This window comes from Neodiprion virginianus, chromosome 7, assembly GCF_021901495.1.
Source record: "Neodiprion virginianus isolate iyNeoVirg1 chromosome 7, iyNeoVirg1.1, whole genome shotgun sequence".
NCBI lineage: Eukaryota > Metazoa > Arthropoda > Insecta > Hymenoptera > Diprionidae > Neodiprion > Neodiprion virginianus.
In genome coordinates, this window is record NC_060883.1 from 22,168,908 (window position 1) to 22,191,835 (window position 22,928).

The 22,928-nt window shown below is 41.9% G+C and overlaps 1 protein-coding gene across 1 annotated transcript in view; it reads right to left on the reverse strand.

Annotated features, from left to right (window-relative positions):
- The window catches only part of LOC124309349 (lachesin-like), a 114,069-nt gene that overhangs the window by 19,376 nt on the left and 71,765 nt on the right, over window positions 1–22,928 (reverse strand). The window contains exons 4-7 of the mRNA XM_046772940.1: window positions 8,294–8,454; window positions 737–922; window positions 426–618; window positions 104–232 (exon numbers count right to left, since the gene is read on the reverse strand). Coding sequence (XP_046628896.1) covers window positions 104–232; window positions 426–618; window positions 737–922; window positions 8,294–8,454 — 669 coding nt within the window. The remainder of the gene's footprint in view (window positions 1–103; window positions 233–425; window positions 619–736; window positions 923–8,293; window positions 8,455–22,928) is intronic.

Genomic DNA, 22,928 nt, shown 5'->3' on the forward strand with positions numbered 1-22,928 from the left:
CATAGAAACTGTTACTTTGCGAATGAAAAAAACGCATGGAAAAACGCTTAAAACATGCTCGCGATGTATAAAGGTTATTTATACGTATCCGTAGTTTACCTACAATGAACGTGCAGCATGATGCGTTTGCTGACGGATGGCGGAACGCCGTTGGCCGCTATGCAGAGATAAGCCCCCATTTCACTCCGAGTCACCTTGGTCAGGGTGAGAACTTCGCCTTCGGCCGATTGCACTGAAACAGCAGTAAAAAATGGTAGGTGAAAAAGCAGGGGAAGAAAAAAACGTCACCTGTTCCACCTTCGAAAGATTCTTGGCTCATTGTCAATCTTTCGCCCTGATTGTAAGTTTCGAAAATGGAACGCGGTTCTCCGAGCCTCGTGACAAGTGTCATTTCCACTTTCATATATCCTCGGAAAGATTCTCACTCCGCGTTTTCCCCGAAGCACCATTCCTCGTTATAATCTCGGCCTCGTCCTCCCGCTTCCAGGTGATCTTGGGCTTCGGGTATCCCCGCGCCTTGCATATCAGCTTGGCCGATCCACCCTCGGGCACCATCAAGTCTCCGCTTGTCTCCTCGTAGACGATGTCCGGCGGGATGACGACCTCGAGGTAGGCGCTCTGATGGAACGGAAGCCGGAGGAACAGAAAAAAAGAAAAAAAACGGAAAATCAGATGACCTTCGAGGTGAGAAAAGGGAGCAGAGAAGCGAGAAACTCGGGAAGACAAAGATACTTGCCTGACTCTTCATCGGGTTCGTGTTGACCTGACACATGTAGACGCCCCTGTCCTCTCTTCGAGCACCTCGGATATTCAGGGTCCAGGTGTTGTAGTCGTTGTGGGTTACCGAGAGCCGCTCGTTGTTCGTTATCACGTGTTCGTGAATGGCCAGGATCGCCTTGGTGTCGGCCTTTATCCACGCCACCTGACCTCACACACCCTTTACTTAGTAAACCAAGTATCTCGGAGGGGGGGGACGGGGGTTTATTTTACTCGTAGTAGAGCAAGACGTGCACACCTCGTTCTATCCGCGTAAGAAACAACTGACGCATGGTCTCGGAATGAATAAAGAACCACCCGTTATCCAATTTCTACTTTACCCCTAATCGAACCGCGAGTTTGACGAAGTTACGAGGTCAAGTTCTATCGTTCCCCGATCCCCACGACGCGACGGAATATCGTCGTCACTTCTCTGCGTTTTCTTTTTCTATTTTTTTACGTTTCTTATTTTTCACTTCCACCGAGGGTTGGTTCGCCCCGCGTGTGGTTATGGATATGGTATCTTATTGGCATCGAATTGAACCTTTGCCATGTCGAATATTTGACCTTTTGTCAGGACCGAGAGGAGGGTATCTATCAACTAACAAAGAGGCCGCGGTGTGCGCCAGGCTATATGGTCGGCTCTTATCGATATCTCGAAAGCGGCGAGAGCGGCGAGAGCGCATAGAATACGATCACAACGACGAAGCTGCTGCCGTTTTACCTCCACCGCTGATCGCCGAAAGGGAGAAGAGAGCCGAATGGCTTTGGATCCTATCCCCCGCTTCGGGAGATCGTGTGTGTTTGGTACTGACGGCCCCGCGAGTGCTTCCACTTATAATACATTACGGGATCCCGTAACCCCTTCTCCATTTCCATCCCCTGCTTAGCCAGCTATCCCTCGCGACCCGAACCCAACCCGCGTCCCTGAATAAGAGGGGTTCGCCTGACGAAGAATCGAATGAATGAAAAGCCCCATTTTTTTCTTCTTCTCTTTTTTCTTTTTATACACGCAATTAAGAATAGCGGCACTTTTTGTACCGAGAAGAAATTCATTTTTTCTAGTAAACGGATAATTCTAGTCAAACAGGTATCGTTACTGTGACTGTTTTTATGATAGAAATACAAGAAAATGTAGTACACGTAATTATATTTAGTTTAATTGTAAGTACAGTGGTTAATGATAAAGAATAGCAACGTATACCGGATTTTTCTAGTCACAGCTAAAAAACAGGTTTCGTTTTTGTATCGGGAACTAAATTTTTCGATTATCGTAAAAAATGAACATAGTTATGAGGACTGTACGATAACTATGACTAGAAAATTTCTCTCGATGTACTTTCGTTTACTATGAAAAACCGCTAATAAACGATAATTCACAATTTTTCATTCGCGACTATGCGTATTGCAAAATTTTCCGTTACAAAGTTAAATTGCAAGGAATTACAATTTAATGACTCTCTTAAACAATGAAAAAGAAAAAAAAAATCGTTTCTTTTCTCTCGCAGAACAATCCCTGAACTTATGAATCTCCCGCGAAATTTTTTTACGACGAAGAAAAATTTGCGAGTATACACGACTCGTTCTTCGGTACTTGACGGATCGATTTTTCTTTTCTCTTTATCCTTCGACGGCTTAAAAATTTGAAAAATGTATTTCCGCAACCGAGATCCGAAGTTGTAGTTCCGCAGGGCTGAAGGAAGGGGTCGGGGTTCTTCGGAGATACAACGTTCCAGACACCCTTACGCATATCTCTCTAGCTGCTTCATTCGCGACCTCTTTCATATGCAAACCATCTCGGTCGCGCCATTGTGGTGCATTGTGGGATCTCTGTGTTGAAAATCGCGATACTGGATCACCGCGCCGGGCGCAACGCTCTAAGTATTTTCCTGCATCGTATCGCGGGGCGTTTCATACACCTACCTTTAGTCTATTTTGCATAAGAGAAGCGCAAATTTTTTAAACCCACCTCTCAGGTTAACTCCGAGTCTAGAATTATCTGCTGGATCGATTGATAAATAACTACCTACTGCGAAAATTTTAGTATCTAATTGAAATTCCGTGATACGCGAGGTACTTTACCCGCGATTATATTCCCTAATCTTCCATCGTCCATTCACACAACCAGGATTTAACATCTTCTCTGTTATATAATATGCATATTCAGAAGTAGACGCGATTAACTGACAATGGCGTATAAATTATATATAGCATATAGTATATATATGTCTGTGTGTGTGTACGTTTGAATGCGAACGAATTAGCAAGGTTTGTACAAGGTATGCGTTTGAATTAATATAACATCCGCAACCAAGGAACAATATTGAATTCGTGATTTTCCAGTCCCGGAGTTAAAAAAATATTCTTCTCCCTTTATTTCTTTTTGTTACGCCAATCAAACGATAGCAGCGCGTGTTTCCTGTCTGAGTTTATTTCACGGTATTTTTAATTACTCGTTTCCGGCTCGCGTGTACGACGATAACAATTACCGGAAACTGGCTAGCTGCACGTTTTTTTCATAGACAAGTGACTCGTAGCGATTAATACCGGCGGAGAAACGTGGCAAAGTTTTCTTTCTATTTTCTATTTCCCATCACCGTCTGTAAAGTCAGGATAACGTAAATAATACGAGAAGAGATTTGCAAATACCGTTACAATTTTTTACTCTTACTCTCGTGTCGTTAAATTTTTCATCGTTGCAATAAAGGTTTTATTATTATTTCATACCGTGTGTGTGTGTGTAAAAGCCGCGTGTATAGATTCTAGTTCAAGATTATATTTTCCCGCATTACGTACATGTGTACAGTTATGCACGTACGTACGTAATGCAGGAAGTTGTAGATGGTGGTAAGTATATACTTACGTACAAACATGCTCATGCAATCTTTATAATTTCATTAATCATTTATGTATGTATATACATATTCATGCTTGATTGGCATGCCTCGACGGGGTTTCAAGACTCAATTTATCGATTACTGCAGTCTCAGTTCCCGTTTTTACTAATTTCTCTTCCCCTACCATTTTTCCCTCGATTCTCCGCTCGAGCGATCCAAACGCTGGAGCTTCGATTATCGCACTTGTTCCTCTAGTACCACAATACATACGATATGTGTATATATGTACGTACGAGTATGTCCCCATTTATCGTACAACTTACAGTCGCATTCAAAGTACTGCATGCCCTAATTCGTTTAATCTTTAATTTCATACAAGCCAATTAATGCAATCGCATTCGATCGACGATCTGAATTTCTTACTTCTTTGTACCAACACGTACTCTGCAACTACTGGGGATGAAATATTATAGGTATAATTCAAATCTATTTATAGCGCAAGTGTCAAGTTTCCTCTTAAAAGCTTCAAAGGCGTAAACGATCTCCTCTCGCTATACGGCCGCTGTTCCCACGTTAGAATTATCACCTCGAAAAAATTCCTTGACTCTAACAACGTCAATGTCTCGGTCAAGTGACCGGCGTATCACGTTTCCAACACCCCCGCACCCCCATAACCCGCCTTATAACGAGAGGCGACCAGATTTCTATGTATAATCGGTAATCAGCACTGAGGTTATACGATACTCGCGATGTATGAAATTACGAGAGAAAGCGGGATGAAACCGGAAGAATTGATCGCTGCGATTGTTTTTCTCTCTCTTTACCTTTGAATTTACCACTTTTTCAAAAACCTCTACCAATATAAATGCATAGAATGAATTTCCAGAGTGTTCAACGATCGAGAACAGCGACCGTGAAAATCCGCAGAGCGCGGTCTTTGAGTTTACGGTTGTGTTTAGAGCTACGGGTTATAGTAGTCGGCAATACCGGCTATGAATAAGGTATTTAGAAGCCATAACATCGTAATGCAGGCCATTAACTCGCCCAGATGTGTTCAAAACCCGTATAACAGTGATCGAGACCGCGTCTCTTTCGGTATTGGAAACCAACCAATTAGCCCGAGAGGTATGCATACATATGTATGTATCTGTGTGTGTATATATATATATATATATATATATATATATATCCCCCGGAAGATGCTGCAGCAGGCAATTCAATCGCATACTTCTTGCATTTATTAATTTCATTATCAACGTGCACGTCTCAAAGCGTTTCGAAGCTTGCAAAATGGCACCTGTATTTTTTTTTTTCACTTTCAGCCGAGTATTTCAAACGTCATAGATTTTTTTATTTCACGTATACGTAGAAATGTAAAAAACAAACAAACAAGACGCGTGTTTGTATAACGAGTTTTTATAACAACCTGCTTTTAAAATACAAGACCAATTGTATCTGTCTTCACGATAATTTTTGATGAAACAGAATAGAACAAAAGAAAAACGGGAAAGAAAGGGAAACGAAAATCGAGAACATTCACCGAAGCGTTTCGTGTACGAGAGTACGAAAAAAAAAGAAAAAAAACGTGACATTTTTTGCTACCGCAGAAATTCGCGTTCGCGTTTCTGGCGCAGTGTATTTTACAGGGCAACGAACCACCTGCGCGCACATTTTATCATAATGAAGAGTTATAATAGCGGCTGGCTAAACATTTATTATATACATACGTATAACGTATAATATTATGATGTACAGCGTCGTATAAAATGTGCATAGCACGGAAGGCATAAACGCGTCAAGAATTGGTCATACGTATCAATTAATATTTGTATATAATATAATGTGTACGCGGGTGAACTAAACGGGACGAGAAATAACGAGCCAAGTGGAAAACGCGTGTAGAACGTATCGCTGCTGGGGTGGATGGGGCTCGAAATCCCGAAAGACCAAAAAGAAAGACTGGTCGAAAACTCGAAACTTTCGTGATACGAATTTTGAACTAACGAACAATCGGTGGAATTGAAATTGGGATTTTCGATAAATCACCGAGTGGAATAACGGTTTTCCCGAAAGTTCATTTAACCCGAACGCTCTTTTATCAGAAAAAGTATTTTCAGAATAGTCGGCATTCCGAATGAACAAAGCACGGAATGTGAAGATGTTGAAAAATGAAAGTTGCGAAATTAAAAATTGAGAGTGGCTGATGCTTCGAGCAGCCAAAAAACAAAAACAATTATTTGTCGAAAATCAATGTTCAGACGGAGCAAAATCTCGATCCCCAAAATGTGGAAGGACGAGAATCCCGAAAGGACGAAATACCGAATCTCCTGAGAATCCGGAATTTGTGAAATTCGTCAACTCGATCCTAGTTTTATCAAGATTATCTCATTGTATCGGACAGTCGTCCGTTTCATCGAAAGAAAAAAAAACGCAAAAGAATAGACAACATATATTTAATAACATTTAAACGTCACATCTTTGCTTCCGTAAAGTCAATTTGTTCGAAACGTTGTTATATTTAATCGTGTACCACATTCGTCTCACTTCACAAGCGTAACAACATCTAATAGCTGCAACTTGCCACGTTGGAAAGAGTGAATGTGTTTCGTGGATTTTGAGATTTCAACCTTTCCATTCTGTGGTCAGTCGTTATTAATAAATTCGGATTCGTAAATTTTCAAAAAAGGCACGAGTCTGACATTTGAAAGTCGATTTTTCAATTCTTCGGTATTTGTACATTTCAATATTCTGCCTCATTCTCCAAAAGAATTTCGTTATAAACAAATTCATACGTTATTGCGTTCTCAATTTATATTTTTCTACAAGACAATCTTTCGTATTTACGGTCAATCTACGTTTTCAGCCGTCGGTAATTTGACTTTCGGGATTTCGTTCGATCGAATTTTCAGTCTTTCGTATTTTTTTACCCCACCCGCTGAGGCAATGTAGTTGCAGTTTCTACGTGCAGCAAGGACCAGACTGTGCTCGTCGTAATTGCAGTCACCGCATCGCGAAAACTCTAGGTAGGTAAAAGTCCGCGAAGCGACGCGGTAAGTAACGATTAAGCCGCTTTTGCCCGAAGCCAGCATCAGGCGAAGCTCGACTATATAACATATACCATATACACGAGTCTCTGAGGAACTTACCGCGACACTGTAAAACTTTGTTCGGCGAGGTAGGTAAAGCGGATTTCTTTTTTTCTTTTTTTTTTATTTGTTCCTTTTATCTTGGGAAAAAATGAAAAATAAACACAGAGCAGAAAATCGATCAAAGTTAGAACGCGCATTTTTCCGCGTCACCATTTTCATGGCCCCGTCACTTCTTTAATCGTTTTTTTTTTTTATTTTATTTTTTTTTTTTTTTCCATATACTTTTCTTCAAAATCATATCACGCATCGGTTTCAGTGCGAATTACTGTACCTTTACAAGTTGCAACCCTCGATTGTATTTTATAACAAGATTATTGTTAACCTCGTTCTGTTTTGCGATGAAAAATTATAAACATCTTTGTTTCTATTTCCAGGCTCTCTGTATAAAATATTTTTACCTACAGGTATGTGCTTATCGTTAGTTGCAGGTTACTTATTAAATACATATGTACGTGTAATCAAATTCGACTAAATCCGGGTGCGTGCAATCATACGGTTTGTGCAGTGCTTCGATCCGAGGATATGATACATTACTCATGTCAAACACGCCGATACGCGACAATTATTGTCAACATTGCTGCTGTCGAAAGTTCCCACCTCGCGAAATTAGCACAAAGAAACAAATTCTCCCTGAGGATTAATCAATCTACCAGCAAGAAAGCTCTCGATATTGCGAAGAATGTTAAATAAATAAAAGAGAAAGAAAATTACTATCCAGCGATACAGTAGCAATTATTACAGTTTAAGAAGTACTTGACCAGATTTCTGAAGGCATTGCAGATTTTACGGAACCAGAAGCTAATCGTTACTAAAGAACTATTCAAACAGTTCAGTAAAATTTTTAACCGAAGTTTGTATGAAATTCATTAAGTCAATTTCGTAATTTATTTCAATGTCATAAAATAAGGTGGGAAATTTCACCCCAGCTTAGAAAATTACACCCGTTAAGAACGAATATATTATTATCAAAAATTTGTCTCCATCTCGAATGAATAATTGATACATAATTATTAATCGATAACAACAATGTCTACTAAACACATCGCGAAATATCGGCGAAGTTTGATGATTTTGTTTTGCGGTCGAATAATACAAGTGCGAGGTTCGGGTAGAAGGACGTAAAATGAACAGAGGAATCGGCAAACTGATCGCGAGATGCACGTATATTAAACTTATATATATATATATATATTTATATTTATAAAAGAGGAAATTCTTGTTTTCCTCCGAAAATGAAATTTATACAAATATCTCGCGATCATGCGACGTGATAATCCTACGTAATTAACAGTAGCCTCGATACATCAGTCGATAGTTTAAAAAGTATAAAGACCATGCTCAGTTCGGAGCGGGCTGCGATGGTGATGGTGCTTTTTTTTATAAAAATATGTTTTTCAACATTTTTTTTTTTTTCTTTTTTTTTGGTTTGGTCTGGTTTGGTTTTTAAATGCAGTGCTGAAGATGCAGGCGGGCGCGCGTAGAATGCAGTGAGTAGAGAAGTGCAGGTGGATGTTGGAGTCCTTAGTGGACGTTATTTGGTAAGATATTTACCCGGGCCTTGGCGCCTGCACCGTGATCGCCACCCGCAGAAGCGGAAGAACTCACCCGGTTTCCACCCAGGTTATTAACCACACAGGTGAAGGTCGCGTCCCGTCCCTGCGAGATCGTCACGTTCTCCAGGGGGTGAAGAAAGTCCGGCACGAACCCCGTGGCTGAAACATTTCAGACAAAGCATTTCTTTTTAGTCTCCGCTTCGTCGTCGTACATTGCGAGTTTTGTAAAACTAATTTTCATCTTCGTTGGCTTTAGTGGCGATTTGTTTCTTCGTTCACCTAAGATTCATTCAAATTTCCCGCCGAATTTCGATAACGCTTACATCATTTTCAGTCGCAAAATATATTTCCAGTATCCGGTGCGACTCTTGAAATACTTCGATGTACCTCGAATCAGCGATTCTGGCATCTTTGGGTGTTTTACTCTCAGTTACGCAGACGACTTCTCTAATTGGTTAGAGCTCTTGTGACGCAGTGGATGGGGCGGGAAATTCAAACGCACCGAGAACGACAAGTTGTAAATTCTAAACGTTGAGACTCGGCGAAAGATCCAAATGTTCTGAGAATTTCAAAGAAATTGGTAATCCTCGTAAAAAGTTTATCTCTTAACGTCAGCCGAGTTTTTCTATGTTTCTTTATTCTTTCTTTCTTCCCGAGACGAGGGACCGAGGATCTCGCCGGTGTCTTTTCGCAGACGACAATGAGATTGACGTTTTGATACCGTCCATGGCACGTGTCATTCGGAAAGACGTTTGTATATAGCTACTATTCCTCTGGGGTATATCTGCCGATGGTCCGGACTGTCTGTTACAGAAGAAGTAGAAAGAAGAGAAGCAGAGAAAGAGAGCAGCAGATAAAATACATTCTTCGGTCGTCTTGCGGACTCGGGTAAAACGCGCGTATCTCGCCAGGAATTCCGTGATAAAAGTAGAAAAGGATAGAAGTAGAGGGAAAAAAGAAAGGGTGGAAAGAAGGAAAGAAAAAATCGCGATAAAGTTTCGCATTGCGAAGAAACAAAAGGAGCGACTCGGTAACCGCAACCGGGAATTATAATTGCAAAGGGACCGGTAAGAAAAGTTTTCTGCGTCTAAATTCAGGAGTGAAAAATTTCAGATTAATTCGCGACAAGGAGATGAGCAACGAGAATAGAAAAATGCCCGAGAATCTGGTAATCCTAAGAAGCGAAATGACGAGCGTAGAATATTGTTTGTTTACGCAGTGGGATCAGGGAATATCGGGGACGTATATCGGATTGAATTTACATCGTTCGGCGGATCGCTTCGCGGATATCTTGGATGGCGGTTTCAGGATCCTCCGAAAGCTCGAGCGACGGCGACGCCTGCGTCGAGCGTCGGCTGAATTTTACGAGGGTATTTGCACGGTGGCAATATTTTACGCGCCACTTAATGCCGGGTCACGTTTCGGCTCGCCCAACAGCCATCTATGAATCAAACTACATTCTAAAGATTTCCGTGCCCCTCCTCTTCTGCACCCTGCGAGATAAAGAGCGTAGTCCTCGCAAATCGTCTCCCCGCGCGAAGTAGGCTACACCTTATAAATATATCAGAGAAATTTTGCAAGAACCGACAATTTTTTATCCCCTCCGTTTCAAAAAGCCTCGGAAGCCTTCGAATTTTCCAAATTTCTTTGATTACGATTGAATTGAAAATAGCGGGCTTAGAGAAGAAAAGATTTTTCTTTCAAAGAAGAATTTTGAGCAGGTTAAGTTAAGTTAGGTTAGGTTAGGTTAGATGTGTGCTCGGCACGAGGGTAAAAGTTTTTTCTTCGAAACCATTTTTTCACGCGGTCCACGTAGTGTAACCTGGGGACGGGTTTCGGTAGGTGGTTATAAGAGTGCTTCGCATCCTTAAAGTCGTCGATAACTATAGGTATAAGTACCAGAAACCAGAGGAGGTCGCCTAAAGTAGGCTTAACGTTGGCCGTCTGCCGACATCAAGCGAACAAATTCAATTTCCCCGCCTTACCTCGTCCCCTTTTCCACCTCCGCACATCCACGAATTTCTTATCTTTCGCCAAGGGCTGCGTTGTTGGTGTTTGTGCGACTGTGTGAGTTATCGATGCTGCGCCGCATCTGCAGCTGCGGCAAGCTATTAAAGTACAAGGTAACGGGGACATGTGAAACGTGTGTGTATGGAAGATGCTGGATACACTCCGCGTATCATACCTAGATGCTAATTTCCGCGACTGTCGTCTCCAACCTTCCAAAAATCTATTTTCATCCCGATAATTCGATTTCCGCTACAGGCTAATCGATCCTGTCCGAAACGTTGCTCATTCTTCTCGTCAAATTTGAAATAACCGGGCCTGTCTCTCAACAACGATTCAAAGCAAACGTGTCTTTCTACAACATAAGTGAGCAGCAACATTAAGACAATACAATTGGTAAAAATTTAAGAAATCACGTTGGTGAAAGTACCAATTTTACGCAACTACACGCAATTTCAATGAATATTATACATCGCTTTGAAGAAGTAAGTATTTTTCACCCCCTTGAGAGATGTAATTCAGTATGGATGCTACGTATTCATAGTAACGATGCAGAAATAAATCTCCTGACGAAAAATACAAGTCCTCAGTTTTCCATACATATAAACAGAGTGGATTTCTAACGACCGAATGGCTCTCAACGCGCATGCGTATTAAATTCGAGAGCAGGAGCAGTTGTTCCATCAGGGCGACCAACATTGATGAATCCATATGACAGGTCGCCGCGACGTGAATAGCCTAAAGAATGTTGGTAACCCTGACAAGAAAACTGCTCTTGCTCTCGAATTTCAGCGAACGCGCATTGAACCATTCTGTCGTTGAAAAATTCACACTGTACATTTCATTACTCGCTAAAATTCGCTCGGTATTTTCCAACGGAAGAATGGCGATGTAATTCCTCGATGTCAAGATTCCCGGGCAGCAATTTTCCTCCCCTCGATTCCGCCCTCCTATTTTTCGTTTTTCCCATACCTACCTACTTTCCTGTCGGATTAACTTCGATATCAAGTGTGACAGGCGGAGTGATATCAGGGTCGAGTATCGCGGCACGGACTCGTTGGTACCGCGTAGGGTGGCCGATGGACGTTTTCCCCCGGTTCAATTTGCGGCGATATTCCGTTGCGGGGGCTGCACCGGTTCTTGGAGAAGTGCCTCGCACAGTTTCGGAGTTTGTTTTAGTCGCGAGAAGCGAGAGGCGAGAGGCGAACTGATCGACGCCGGCTTCGCCTCCTCGCCCCTCGAGGTTCACAACCCCCGGGATCTCCGGGGGTGGCGGCGGCGGGAATTAGAGAGAGAAAAAGAGCCGATGGCGGGGGACCCTCGCATCCCGTGGGAGACGTCAGATAGCGCGTTATACCTTCGCGCCGACGACCCTCTTGACCCAGGCTGACCCCCGTCGCCCCCCGAAGTAACCCGACGCCCTCGACTAGTCGGTCACGGATATCAGTGACGGACTCGAACCTCCGTCGCGTTTGTTCGGGAGAAGTAGAACCGTTCGTTTATGGTGGGAGTAGGTACGTAGAAGGGTTAGAAAATGTCAAAGGCACGGTGTAAAATCGTCGGAATGAATAAGTACGCGGCACGATTCTTACATTTAATTCTTCAAATCCGAAACCTGCTTCAGTGGAAAACAACGGCGAAATATTTCTCAGGGTTAAGATATTGGTAAAATTATGTTGAAGAATTTGATCTTGTCATTCGTGTAACTCACATTTTTATTGCGTTCTTCATCCGCAGACCAAACTTCACGATAATTTTTTATCGAAATCGAATAAATAAAAACTGCCGAGCACCAGAGGATTAATAGAGAAAATCTCCGTTCACAAGTAACGAACTTTTTTTTATTAAATTATTATTCACCAATATATTCTAGGTACAAAAAATCGTTATTCTACGCGACACGTGTTTGTTAATTTTTCAGAAATCAATCGACATCAACATTGTCAACAGTTAATGAAAACCGATGAGTAATCCGAGCAATAGCAATTTGAAAATTGTAGAAAATGAAGCAAAGAAAAAAAAAAAAAAAACTGACAATCAGACATTTTGATAATGTGGTATTTGTTTCTTAGGTACAACCGTAAAGCTCGTATATTTCCTCTGTAATGTACGGAATGAAAAAAGTCCGAGTTTTTACTCAAAGACTGCCGAGGGAGAATTTGAGAAATAAGAAGAAAAGAAAAGAAAGCAAAAGAATGAAAGAAGAAAGCAAAAGGCGAGGGAGTCTTGGAGGGGTGACTCGTTCGATTTTGATCTTTTACTACGAGCGGGGCATATTTTCGTTTCGTTTTTCTATACACCGCAGGGCGGATGTCTCCGCGTCTGACAGGTGCGACAGTCATCCCCCAGATCCCAATGTAATCGCACAAATACCTCGGTGATCTCTGGAACAGACGTCACGCACTGCAGACGCCCTTTTCTTTCCCTTTTCCTTTTCCACAATCTCTTCGCTCATCCTCAACCCGATCAACCCCCGGCATGCCCGACAGTTTTCTCGCCACGCTTCTCTTTTCTTCCATCCTCTTCGCTTCTCTTTTCTTGTCTTTCGGTTCGGCAAAACTTTTCGCTCGGCAAATCGAGTTAAGAGTTCTACTCAACGAGGAATTAAGGCAGGGCCTTTGAACGCCTTGGCTAATTCCATTTCATTAAACCGTAACGATTAAACGTTCGGCACCTCGTGCTCTCCGGCTGTTATAGAATATAACATGCCCAACCCTGCACCCGAATCCTCGAGGCGCGAGAAAATAATAACAATAACAGTTACAGTTGTAGTTAAGAAGAGCAACAATAATTCTCGTCGATACACTCTGCTAGATACACTGTATGTATATATATGTAACACATAGCGAGTAGCTAACGGTCGAATGATCTAACGCGTATGCGCTGAAATTCTCGAGGAAAACCAGTTGTTTTTTCAGCTTGACCAACCGTCGCAAGTTCAGATGACAGGTCGCCGCGATGTATGTAACCTCAGAAATTTTGACAGCTGTCTGTCACGTTTGTATCAAGCTGCAAGCGTGTTCACAAGGAGAAAAAAAAATATTCGTACTATTTTTCAACCGCTGTAAAAATATTGACGGCATCACCGGTAGATAAAACACTTTGGCCGTGGGAACTGGTTTGAAGATCGAGTGGGCAAATGCGAAGGTTTTTATTGGTAAAAATTATTAACATTTGAATGACAGCTGTAAAAAATTTTAGGTTATATACGTCGCGGCGACCTGTTATCTGAACTTATGACAATTGGTCAACCTGACAAAACATTTGAGGGCGGGTTTGAAGTTCCGAGTTTGAAAAATTTCGAAAGCACCTAATTCCACGAAGTAAAGAAATCAAACTTTGAAGAAACAACAAAATTTCGAACGGGCCGAAAGCCGTCGGCTCAAAATTCCGAAATATAAGATTAAGTTACGATAGAGCAAAGTTTTGAAAAGTAAAGTTCCGATGGGGTAAAATTTCGAACAATTAAAATATGCTCGCACAGCGTAGCTTACTAAACGAACGGGTTCGCACTTTCGGAACTTTGAGCGTCAGGTTTCGGACGATTCAAAACTTTGATGTTTCGTCAAAGTTTAATTTCTCAACCTCAACTTTCGCCACCAAGAAATTCGGAATTGGGCACTTTCGGAACTCTTCAAATTCGGCATTTCGACTTTACCCCAAAAACTGCTTTTCCTTTTAGAATTTTAACGCATGCGCGTTAAACCATTCGACCGTTAGCTACTCACTCTGCGCATACAACATTCATACAATTGTGCATAACAGCTCACAGAACGCAGCGTAGGTCCAGTTACAATCTTTCACTCTGATACCATCATCAACAACTTGCCTAATTTTATCATACTTATAATTATTTACTCATAGATACTGGAACAGTCTTGGTCGGATGAAAACTTTTCCCAAAGTTTCCCCCGCCGTAACCTCCACTATCTGCACACTACGTCGGTACAAAGTGGTAATTTTACCTACACCGAAAACTTGAAGCTTCTTCGGCGTATATTAAGTTCTGCGACGGCTTTAAACAGAATCGCCCGCTACTCTACACTTTTCCAAAGTTCGTCACATCCACGATTAGGGTAAATAAACTCGAGGTTTTGACATCGTACAACGGTAGATAATAATGTAGAATATTGAACAAATCGTTAAACCCATAAGTAGAGTCAAAACGAATTCGTTCCATGTACAATATTAAAGTCTGGTATAAATAATGGAAACGAATATTCAGTATTTAAAGTCGCAACAACGAGACGGAATCGCTACAATACAGGCTAATGTTTGACCCGCCCACAAATATTCTCCGCACAAGGATAGAATCAAAGGCCTTCTGATCCTTAAAGTTTAACAGTATCATGGTCGACGCAAAGGGGCGAAAAGAACCCTCGTAGCTTTTGAAGGAGAAAGTAGAGTATAGAGAGATCGAGAGAGAGAGAGAGAGAGAGAGAGAGAGAGAGAGAGAGAGAGAGAGAGAGAGAGAGAGAGAAGAGAACCGATAGGTGGGGTCGCGTTTTACACGATGTACCCACACACATAAAAAGAGACGTCGAAACAGGGAGACGGTTTGGCCCGCGGGGGAATCAGCCAGCGGGACAGCGGGAATTTCGCCAAAAACAAACCCCTCCTGATCCTTCGGCATGACGAGCATCGTGCGAAATTTTCAATCGATTTCCGTCGCGGCTCGCTTTCAGCTGCGGTGAAAGAGATCGAAAGGTCGAAAAGCAAAAAAGCTCGAATCGAGGGAGTCCCGGATTTTCGCGTTGATTGGATATGAGTAAACACTGGTCTTCGCTGTGATTCCGCAGCCACATTAACTCCTGGCCCACGTTCTCCTCTCGGAAATCCCGGCCGTCAGCGCACGATTCACTTCCTCTCTTGGGATTTTACATCGCCATTCATCCGTCATTTCGTTTCGTTTAAATAATGATTTTCAAAGCTGCTCTACGGCCGATCTCCGGGAGCACTACTAAAAAAAGGTGTCTTGCGGTGAGCAAGATATCTCTGGACTGGATCGTCCGAAATGAAAAATGAAAAAAGATTTAATTAATATAAGGTATTGTCTGGTCTTTAATCAAAGGAATAAGCGAAATATTAATTTTCAACAGTACCTACGACGGCGTGGTAAAAAAAAATTCCCGTTTCCATAAAAATTTTCGCCTTAATTTGTTCATAAAATCGAAAATATTTATCGGCGGGAAGAAAGCTTCGATCAAGGACTGAAAAATACATTCATAAAGCTCGTGTAAAAATTTTAGACTTATCGGCTTAGCCGTTTCTGAAAAATCTTGCTCACCGACTTCGAAAACATAGTTTTGAGAAAAACGCGTTCAAAGTTTCAAAAGCACTTTGAAACGCCGCTAGGGCGTCTTTGCAAATGTTCGCGTAACTTCGAGAATATTTGTCGGATCGACGTGAAACTTTCCGCGTACATACTTGAATATATTTAAATTACGAGAATGAAATTTTAAAAAAATCCAATTTTATAAAATCCCTCAACAGAAGTTGACCGGGTTACAGATCCTTTGAAAAAAATCACTCTAACGCGAAAATACTTGCGACATTATACACATCATAACCGATTTCTGTACACGCGATTCATTGACGTGAATATTATTCTTCGGTAAAACACTCACACAGTGTGAAAAAAAAAAAAAAAAAAAAAAAACACATCGTTGTAAATGCAGTTTAAATGCATCCATCGAGTTCGTCTCGTTCTTAGTTGTCAGCGCGTATTTTTATTTTTTTTTTTTCTTCTTCACTGATTATACGTACAAGCGTTTAGTTACACAAGTGCGAACTTACGCCCACAGACGCACACAAAGAGAAAAACTCTTGTCAAACTTTGTACGTACACACACAGACACACAAGTGTAAATACAAGGATCGTTTATTGTTCGAATAAGTTATATCTACCTATACAATAACCCGTAAAAGAGGGGGAAAGGTTTTCAACCCGTGTATCCAAGTCTTGTTCACCGCGTCTTACGTACGTATCTTATCCGTCATCATCTACTATTGTACCAAGTTCTTACACACGACCGTATTTTCCGACTCCTCCAGTATATTGTATGGCACAAACTTCCCCGCCTATAATAACCGACCGTCTTTCTTTGTTCTAGCGATTTTCTCCACGTCAAGATTGTCACGTACAGCAATACAAGTTTTATCTTTGATAAAAAAATTAAAAAAAACGTATCTGTTACGGGTAGATCGATTATCCTTTTATCAGAGAGAATCAAAACGATCGCAAAAACTATGTAATACGTCCCAGAATCATATTGATTGGATTGAAAATGAAAAAAAAAGGACAACGAACAGCGTGAAAAATTAGTTCCTGTCAAGTACATTTTTTGTCGTCTTTTTTTTACACACGGTACTTAGGTAGATAGGTATCTGAAATTTCTGTAAAAAAAGTGAAAATATCAGAGTTTAAAAGGTTGGTAAATCAGGCGTAGATTTTCAAACGGATACGCACCTGCGCGTTATATAATACCTATATACCATAGGAATATATATATATATATATATATAAGAAATTTTCTCGCTGACGTTGCTGTATTATAGGCGAAATGGTGACAATACACGTGTGAAAGTGAGCCTCACCGATATCCGAAAAGTGGCGTTGCGTTCGTGTGCGTAGCTATCAGGGTGGCCGTGTTCGGTTGCGATAACAGTAAAATTGTCCGGACTTACCGTAGAATCTGACAAAATTTTCCACCGCGTGCAACCCCCGATCCGTTATACCTATTATACAGCTATACCCATGCAATCGGCGTGACGGGGGTTGAGGGGGATGAAATAGGCCTTCGAAAGGCGAACGCGAAACGCAGAATGGTGAAATCGTCACGTGGTGTTGCAAATTTTCATCGCAAAAAAAAAAAAAAACAACAACAACAATGACTACAGGGTATAAGATTCACTCCATGACAGTTTTCCTTGAAATTTTCCCAGTTCCAGTAAGTTACTAAAACCTAAATCGTTCGGCTTACTAACTCTATATTCGGTTTAAATACAATTCTAATTGAAGAAAAATATATAACGTACAAAAAAATCAGTTTTCTCGACGAAAAAAAGTAAACTTGTTACCTCGAAAAATCATTTTTTCCACGTCCAAATTAAAAATCCCCTGACAATTGCAGAGTCATTCAATGCCCCCTTTTAAATTTTAAGTTTTCCAGGCGTGTGGCCACGATGTAAAGGGGATGCGAGAAAGTTTGATTTTTCGGAATTCGGTGAGAAGTAAGACAGAAGTAAGATAAAACGAGAATTTCATGCACCGAAACGAATCCTGGGGACATCGTTAAACCCATTCGAACCGGGAATATCAGCCGTCGCTGAATATTGGCAGGCACGCGAATGTGAGCGATGATACATGCAGCAAGAGACGTCGAGGGTGCGCTCATGCACACACCGAGATAATATAAAGTAACGTGAAACAGGTCTACATTATTCACGGCATGAATTATTGATGAGCATCTCGTAAAATATGAACGGCGCTGGTCGTTATCAACGGAACGCAGGTTCTCCCGTTTCTGTTCTGTTCCGTTCCGTTCTGTTCCGTTCCGTTCCGTCGCGACGCTGACGACAGACGACACCCCACATATTGCATTACGTACGTCATTTCCTCCTCGCCCCAAACCCCGGACCCGAATGCCACATTACTCTCATCTCACCGACACCTACGGTCACTCGAAGAGGCATTCCGGCCCCTCTGCTGCTCCCTGACGTCCTCGGCTTACACCTCATTATCAACCGTCCGCGTGCCGAGGGTATAAGACGTACCGTTTTTTATCATCGATTGGCCCGTTCGTCTGATACGTATTATATTTGATTCGGAGCATTCTTTCGCGATCGAATCGATGCATGTAACTAGGAAGGACCCCGCGGAATCCTTATGGAAATTGGCTGGATTTTCAGTATGTTATAGTACATGTCCTCCCAATCAAAAGTTCTCATGGACACAAGTCCCAAAAATCACTAGTTTCCGAGATACATGCTTATAAGGATTCCTTTGAGGGACCCATTATGCCCCAGAAACTGACAATGAGTAAGCACCATTACTTCCGGAGATTTTCAACAAGTTTTCCTTGATATTTACTGCTCGAAGATTAAAAACCACAAGTCAAGTAACTGTTTCATGGGCAGTACAAGGTTCCGTTGTACGGCGAAACCAATTTGTTTTCGTAGGGTTGAATGTACACCGTTAGTCCAATCTGACTTCGTGCCGCATTGACCTCTTCAGAGCTGACATGCCGTTTCCGCTTAAATCGAGGGACATATTTTCCTTCTCCTCCCCCACTTGAATCGAAAATCTAGTCGTCCTCTAAAAAGAATTTCCATAAAACCCGACTAGCGTAAGATTGGCTAAAGATATAGGGTATCGCAGAGTCTACGTAGGTATTCCGTGCATCGTGAAATTTTATAATAGCACTATCGACATGAAGGGTGCGCTTTGGTGCGCTACAGCGGTATCAGGAAACGTACGTACGTGCACTGCCCGACAAAAGTTGATGCGAGACAGTGGGGCAAAAGGGAACCTGGAGTAGTCAAAGTCGGCTGGGACTGCAGACGCGAGCTTGGGTTGTAACATAGAGTTGAATTCAAAGCCGTCTGAGTCAAAGCCAAAGCGGAAACCACCACCACCACCCCTCTCCGGTAAACACGGCGTGCGTTCCACATGTGCCGGCATAGCTACAGAGCTATGAGTATGCAGAGCTGAGTGTCTAGAGGCAACACGGTTCCATTGATCCTCTTTGGGATTTCGGAGGTGGCTTCCCGAGTAGAGTAGTAAGGAGAGTTCTGCGTACAGATCCTGATACCGTCATTTTATCGACATTTCAGCTACTTCGCAACTCAGGCACAAACCCTTTTTTCCGATGATCGGTAAAGTCGAAATGGTTCGTGTCTGAGCTGTGAAGCGGGTAAAATATCGGTAACGGGATCTGTACGCATAACTCTTTTAACTAATTTACTTTCCCGATTTCCCTTCCCTCACCTTTCCTTCCCCTCCACCAAAAAATATTTTCCCTTAAATCTTGGAACTGGTCTCTCCTGCTCAGGGATTATTTATAAAACTCCTGCGGGTGTCACGTTACACGGCAGACATCTCGGGCATTGCCTTCCGGGGACAACAAGCATGATTGTATAAACTCTGCTGTCTGCCGCAGGTTCACGCGCTTCTTCTCCAGCTGTATCTACTCCCAGCAGATCTATATTGGGTGTATATTTTTACGAGAGCGAGGGATTCGAGCGTCGCTTGAAATCAGGTGAACTTGGGGCGAGCGAGTTGTTCGTGCAGGACATAATTTCCCGCTCTCTGCTTCTTTCTCGACTTACCTTTCGCGTCCGTCGCTATTTCGAGACCGATATAACACCTGGCAGCCGACGAATATGGCAGGTATAGACAATATATACCTATAGCGACGCTCTTCCACGGGTACTACCTCGGGTTCTCAGCTCTCGACTATAATAAGTAAGTAAGTCTCACCCTGCGGAGTAAATACCACCCCCGTTAAAACCGCGGCACAACCACCCCACGTCTGCACCTTCGTTCCTCGGCTTTTGCGAGCCAAGCTCCGTTTCGTTTAGTTTCGTTTCGTTTTATTCCGAAGCGAGAACGAACCGCCCGGTATCAACCATCCGCGAACTCGGTTTTAATGCACATTGCACAACGCCGGTTGATAAATTCTCAACGCCGTTCTACCGCGACTGAAGAATAGATTAGATCTGTTCTCTCCAGTAAAGAAATAAAAGCAATGACAGATAATTTTATTTTTTTTTATCGTTTTTTATAACTCGTCGCATCGGTTCAGAATTACACTGTAGCCTGCGGCGTCGACTTCTTGATAGAAAAGTAAACTAGCCCGAGTAAACGGTGTTTCTTTTTTATCCTCAATCTTTTTTTCCGTATTCTTTGTTCTATTTTCATGGGTTGTGAAAAAAAAACGACGTTATATCAAAGAAATTTTCAACACAATTTGCCGTGTTACGTTACTAGAGAAATAAACAATGAATCGAAGGACTCGCGTTATAGTGTCTCCAGTAAATTCATCTTGTACCGTCTTCTCGCCCCTATACCGTAATCCACGAAATTACCTAATCAGCGATTAATATCAATCAGCGCTTACATACAGTTTGCAGAAGCTACGATGTTAATTAATAATAATAATAATAATATTAGTATCAATAACTGTCCATTCAGCAAAATGTTCACTCGCGCCTATCACCTTCTCTTAAAACAATACACATCGGTAGAAAGATGATTACTTTTACCAAGAAACAGTTGATCGAGCATTTCTACTTGACCTTGTTCAATTTAATTCATTTGGTAATCCCTACGCGGAACGAGTAATCCGGTGTAACTGAAGTTAAACAAAGACTTGTAAACAAGAGGGATTGATTAAAGCCTCGAGGTATATTTTCCAAGTATTTCCGTTTCCTTTTATTTTACATTAGATATCAGTCCCGCCGTCTCAAGTTTTAATTAACCTAACGAGGCGCGGCAGGTATTTATATACAATATGCATATATATGGTATATAAATATATATATATATACATATATATGTGTGTGTGTGTGTGTGTGTGTACATATATGTACATATATGTATATAATGCGCATGTAAACACAATGTGCCTGTTTGATTACATGCAAGTACTCTAATTAGCGTATCGCCGTCTATGCGTCACGCAGCATGCATACATTTATGTACCTAGACGGGAATCGGGCCTCTGGGTGCACTTGACAAATCGATCTGAACCGCGAAAATTGATATATATGCGTGGGGAACGACGCGCGTGAACGCAACACATTGCATATCCACCACTATGCGGCCTTGCTTGTTCCTTGATGAGACGCCAGGTGCCCTCGAGGCCTGATGCACACCGTTGCTGCAGTCGATGTAAGCCTAAGAGGTCGACGGCTGACAAGTGACGTGCCGGCTACCGATCGTTAGATTCGAGAATATAACGAACCTATCGGATAACTCGAGCCTCCTCTGAGAGTCCTTTTCCATTTTAGAAACAAAAAGTAAGATTCGTTTAGACGCCCAGCCAGGATCCAATACCGGAAAGTTCCCCCTCGCCTCTTTCCGTGTCCGGTAATTTTATGCAAATTGAATATATATATGAACGGGGAAGAAAGGAGGACGTAAAAAACAGGGGACGCGAAGGCGAAATAATAACAAAGGTGGAAAATACGTGTACCTACTGAAGAGTTGATTAAGAGGAAAATGAAACAATATTAGGCACATTGTGTACGAATTGAGACACCTATCCGATGAACAAAGGGAACGGACGGAATTCGTAAAGAGACAGGAGAAAGAAAAGAGGAAACCGAGAAAGTAAAGAAATTACGGAAAGAAAAAAGAATAACAATAATAACAATAATAACAATAATAATAATGATGATGATGATAATAATAATAATAATAATGATAATGATAAGTGTATAAGAATAAAAATAATGAAAAAAGGAACGACAGCCAAGGGAAAAGATTGAATTCCGCATCACCGTTGGGGGATTTCATCCGATTATTACCTTGCCTTACCATTGAAGAAAGTTAGTTACAAATCCGCGAAGAAGTCAAGTAAATTATCGCATTTTCCGCGGAGTATATATATATATATACATGTAGATAATATGTATGGGTAGAAGAATGAAGGAGGATGTGGCGATGAAGAAAACTAAGAGAGTCGCGAAAACCGCCGCCGAATAACCGGTAACAATTAGCCTGGAAACTCCCGTTGTGTTCAAGATAAGATAGGAAAGAATCGCGTCAAACTGTGTATAGAGGTATAGATGATGATATCAGGTCCCATCTTTCTTCGTCCTGTAACAATCGTTGCCTCGAATACACGGACGGCATATACAGGTTGCCTACATCGTATCTCCGTGAAACAAACAATGAAATCCATAATCCCGTGACGGTAGGATTGTAGAGGATAATTTCTTTCACTTTGTTCGAACCCACTGGCGCCTTGGAGGGCCCAAAGGCTTCGGGGTTCGACGTCTGGGTGGTGGAAGCAGCGAGTGACTCGAGAAAGAGCAGAGAACCGTGTGTCGTCGATTTACGATGTTTAGAGAAAGAGAAATCGGCAGTCATCGACGAGCTGGGTAGAAAATTGCGGGAACGATGATTGAAGACTCTTTATGGAAAGAAGACGAGAGTGTCTCTCATCCCCCAGAAAAAGGCGAACCGATACGAATGAAAATTACCCTCCGTCTTGCCTCTTTGCGTCCTTCAACTGGGCCCGCATGCCAGTTGTTTGAAAAAATCTCGAGTCAGTTAGACCCAAACTAGTATCGGGTCGGCATCAATTATCCACAGCAAATACGTCACGAATTAAACACTTTGTACATTTTCCATGAAATTTCCTCTTGAATTCGGATACTCGTTAAACATCGAAACATCGAGAACCCATCGCGCTTACGTAAATATAGTAAAATACCTGTCAATTGCAATCACTGATTAGTACAACGTGGTCTCGAATTTATTAAAAACCAGTCTGGGCACCTCGCGTCAACGTTCAAACGCATAGCCAGTAAGCTCAAGAAACTCGAGAGAAGACGAACATCCGAGTCGCAACAGTTTAACCGTCTATGAGACTTCGGTGAAACAGATAAGAGGGTGA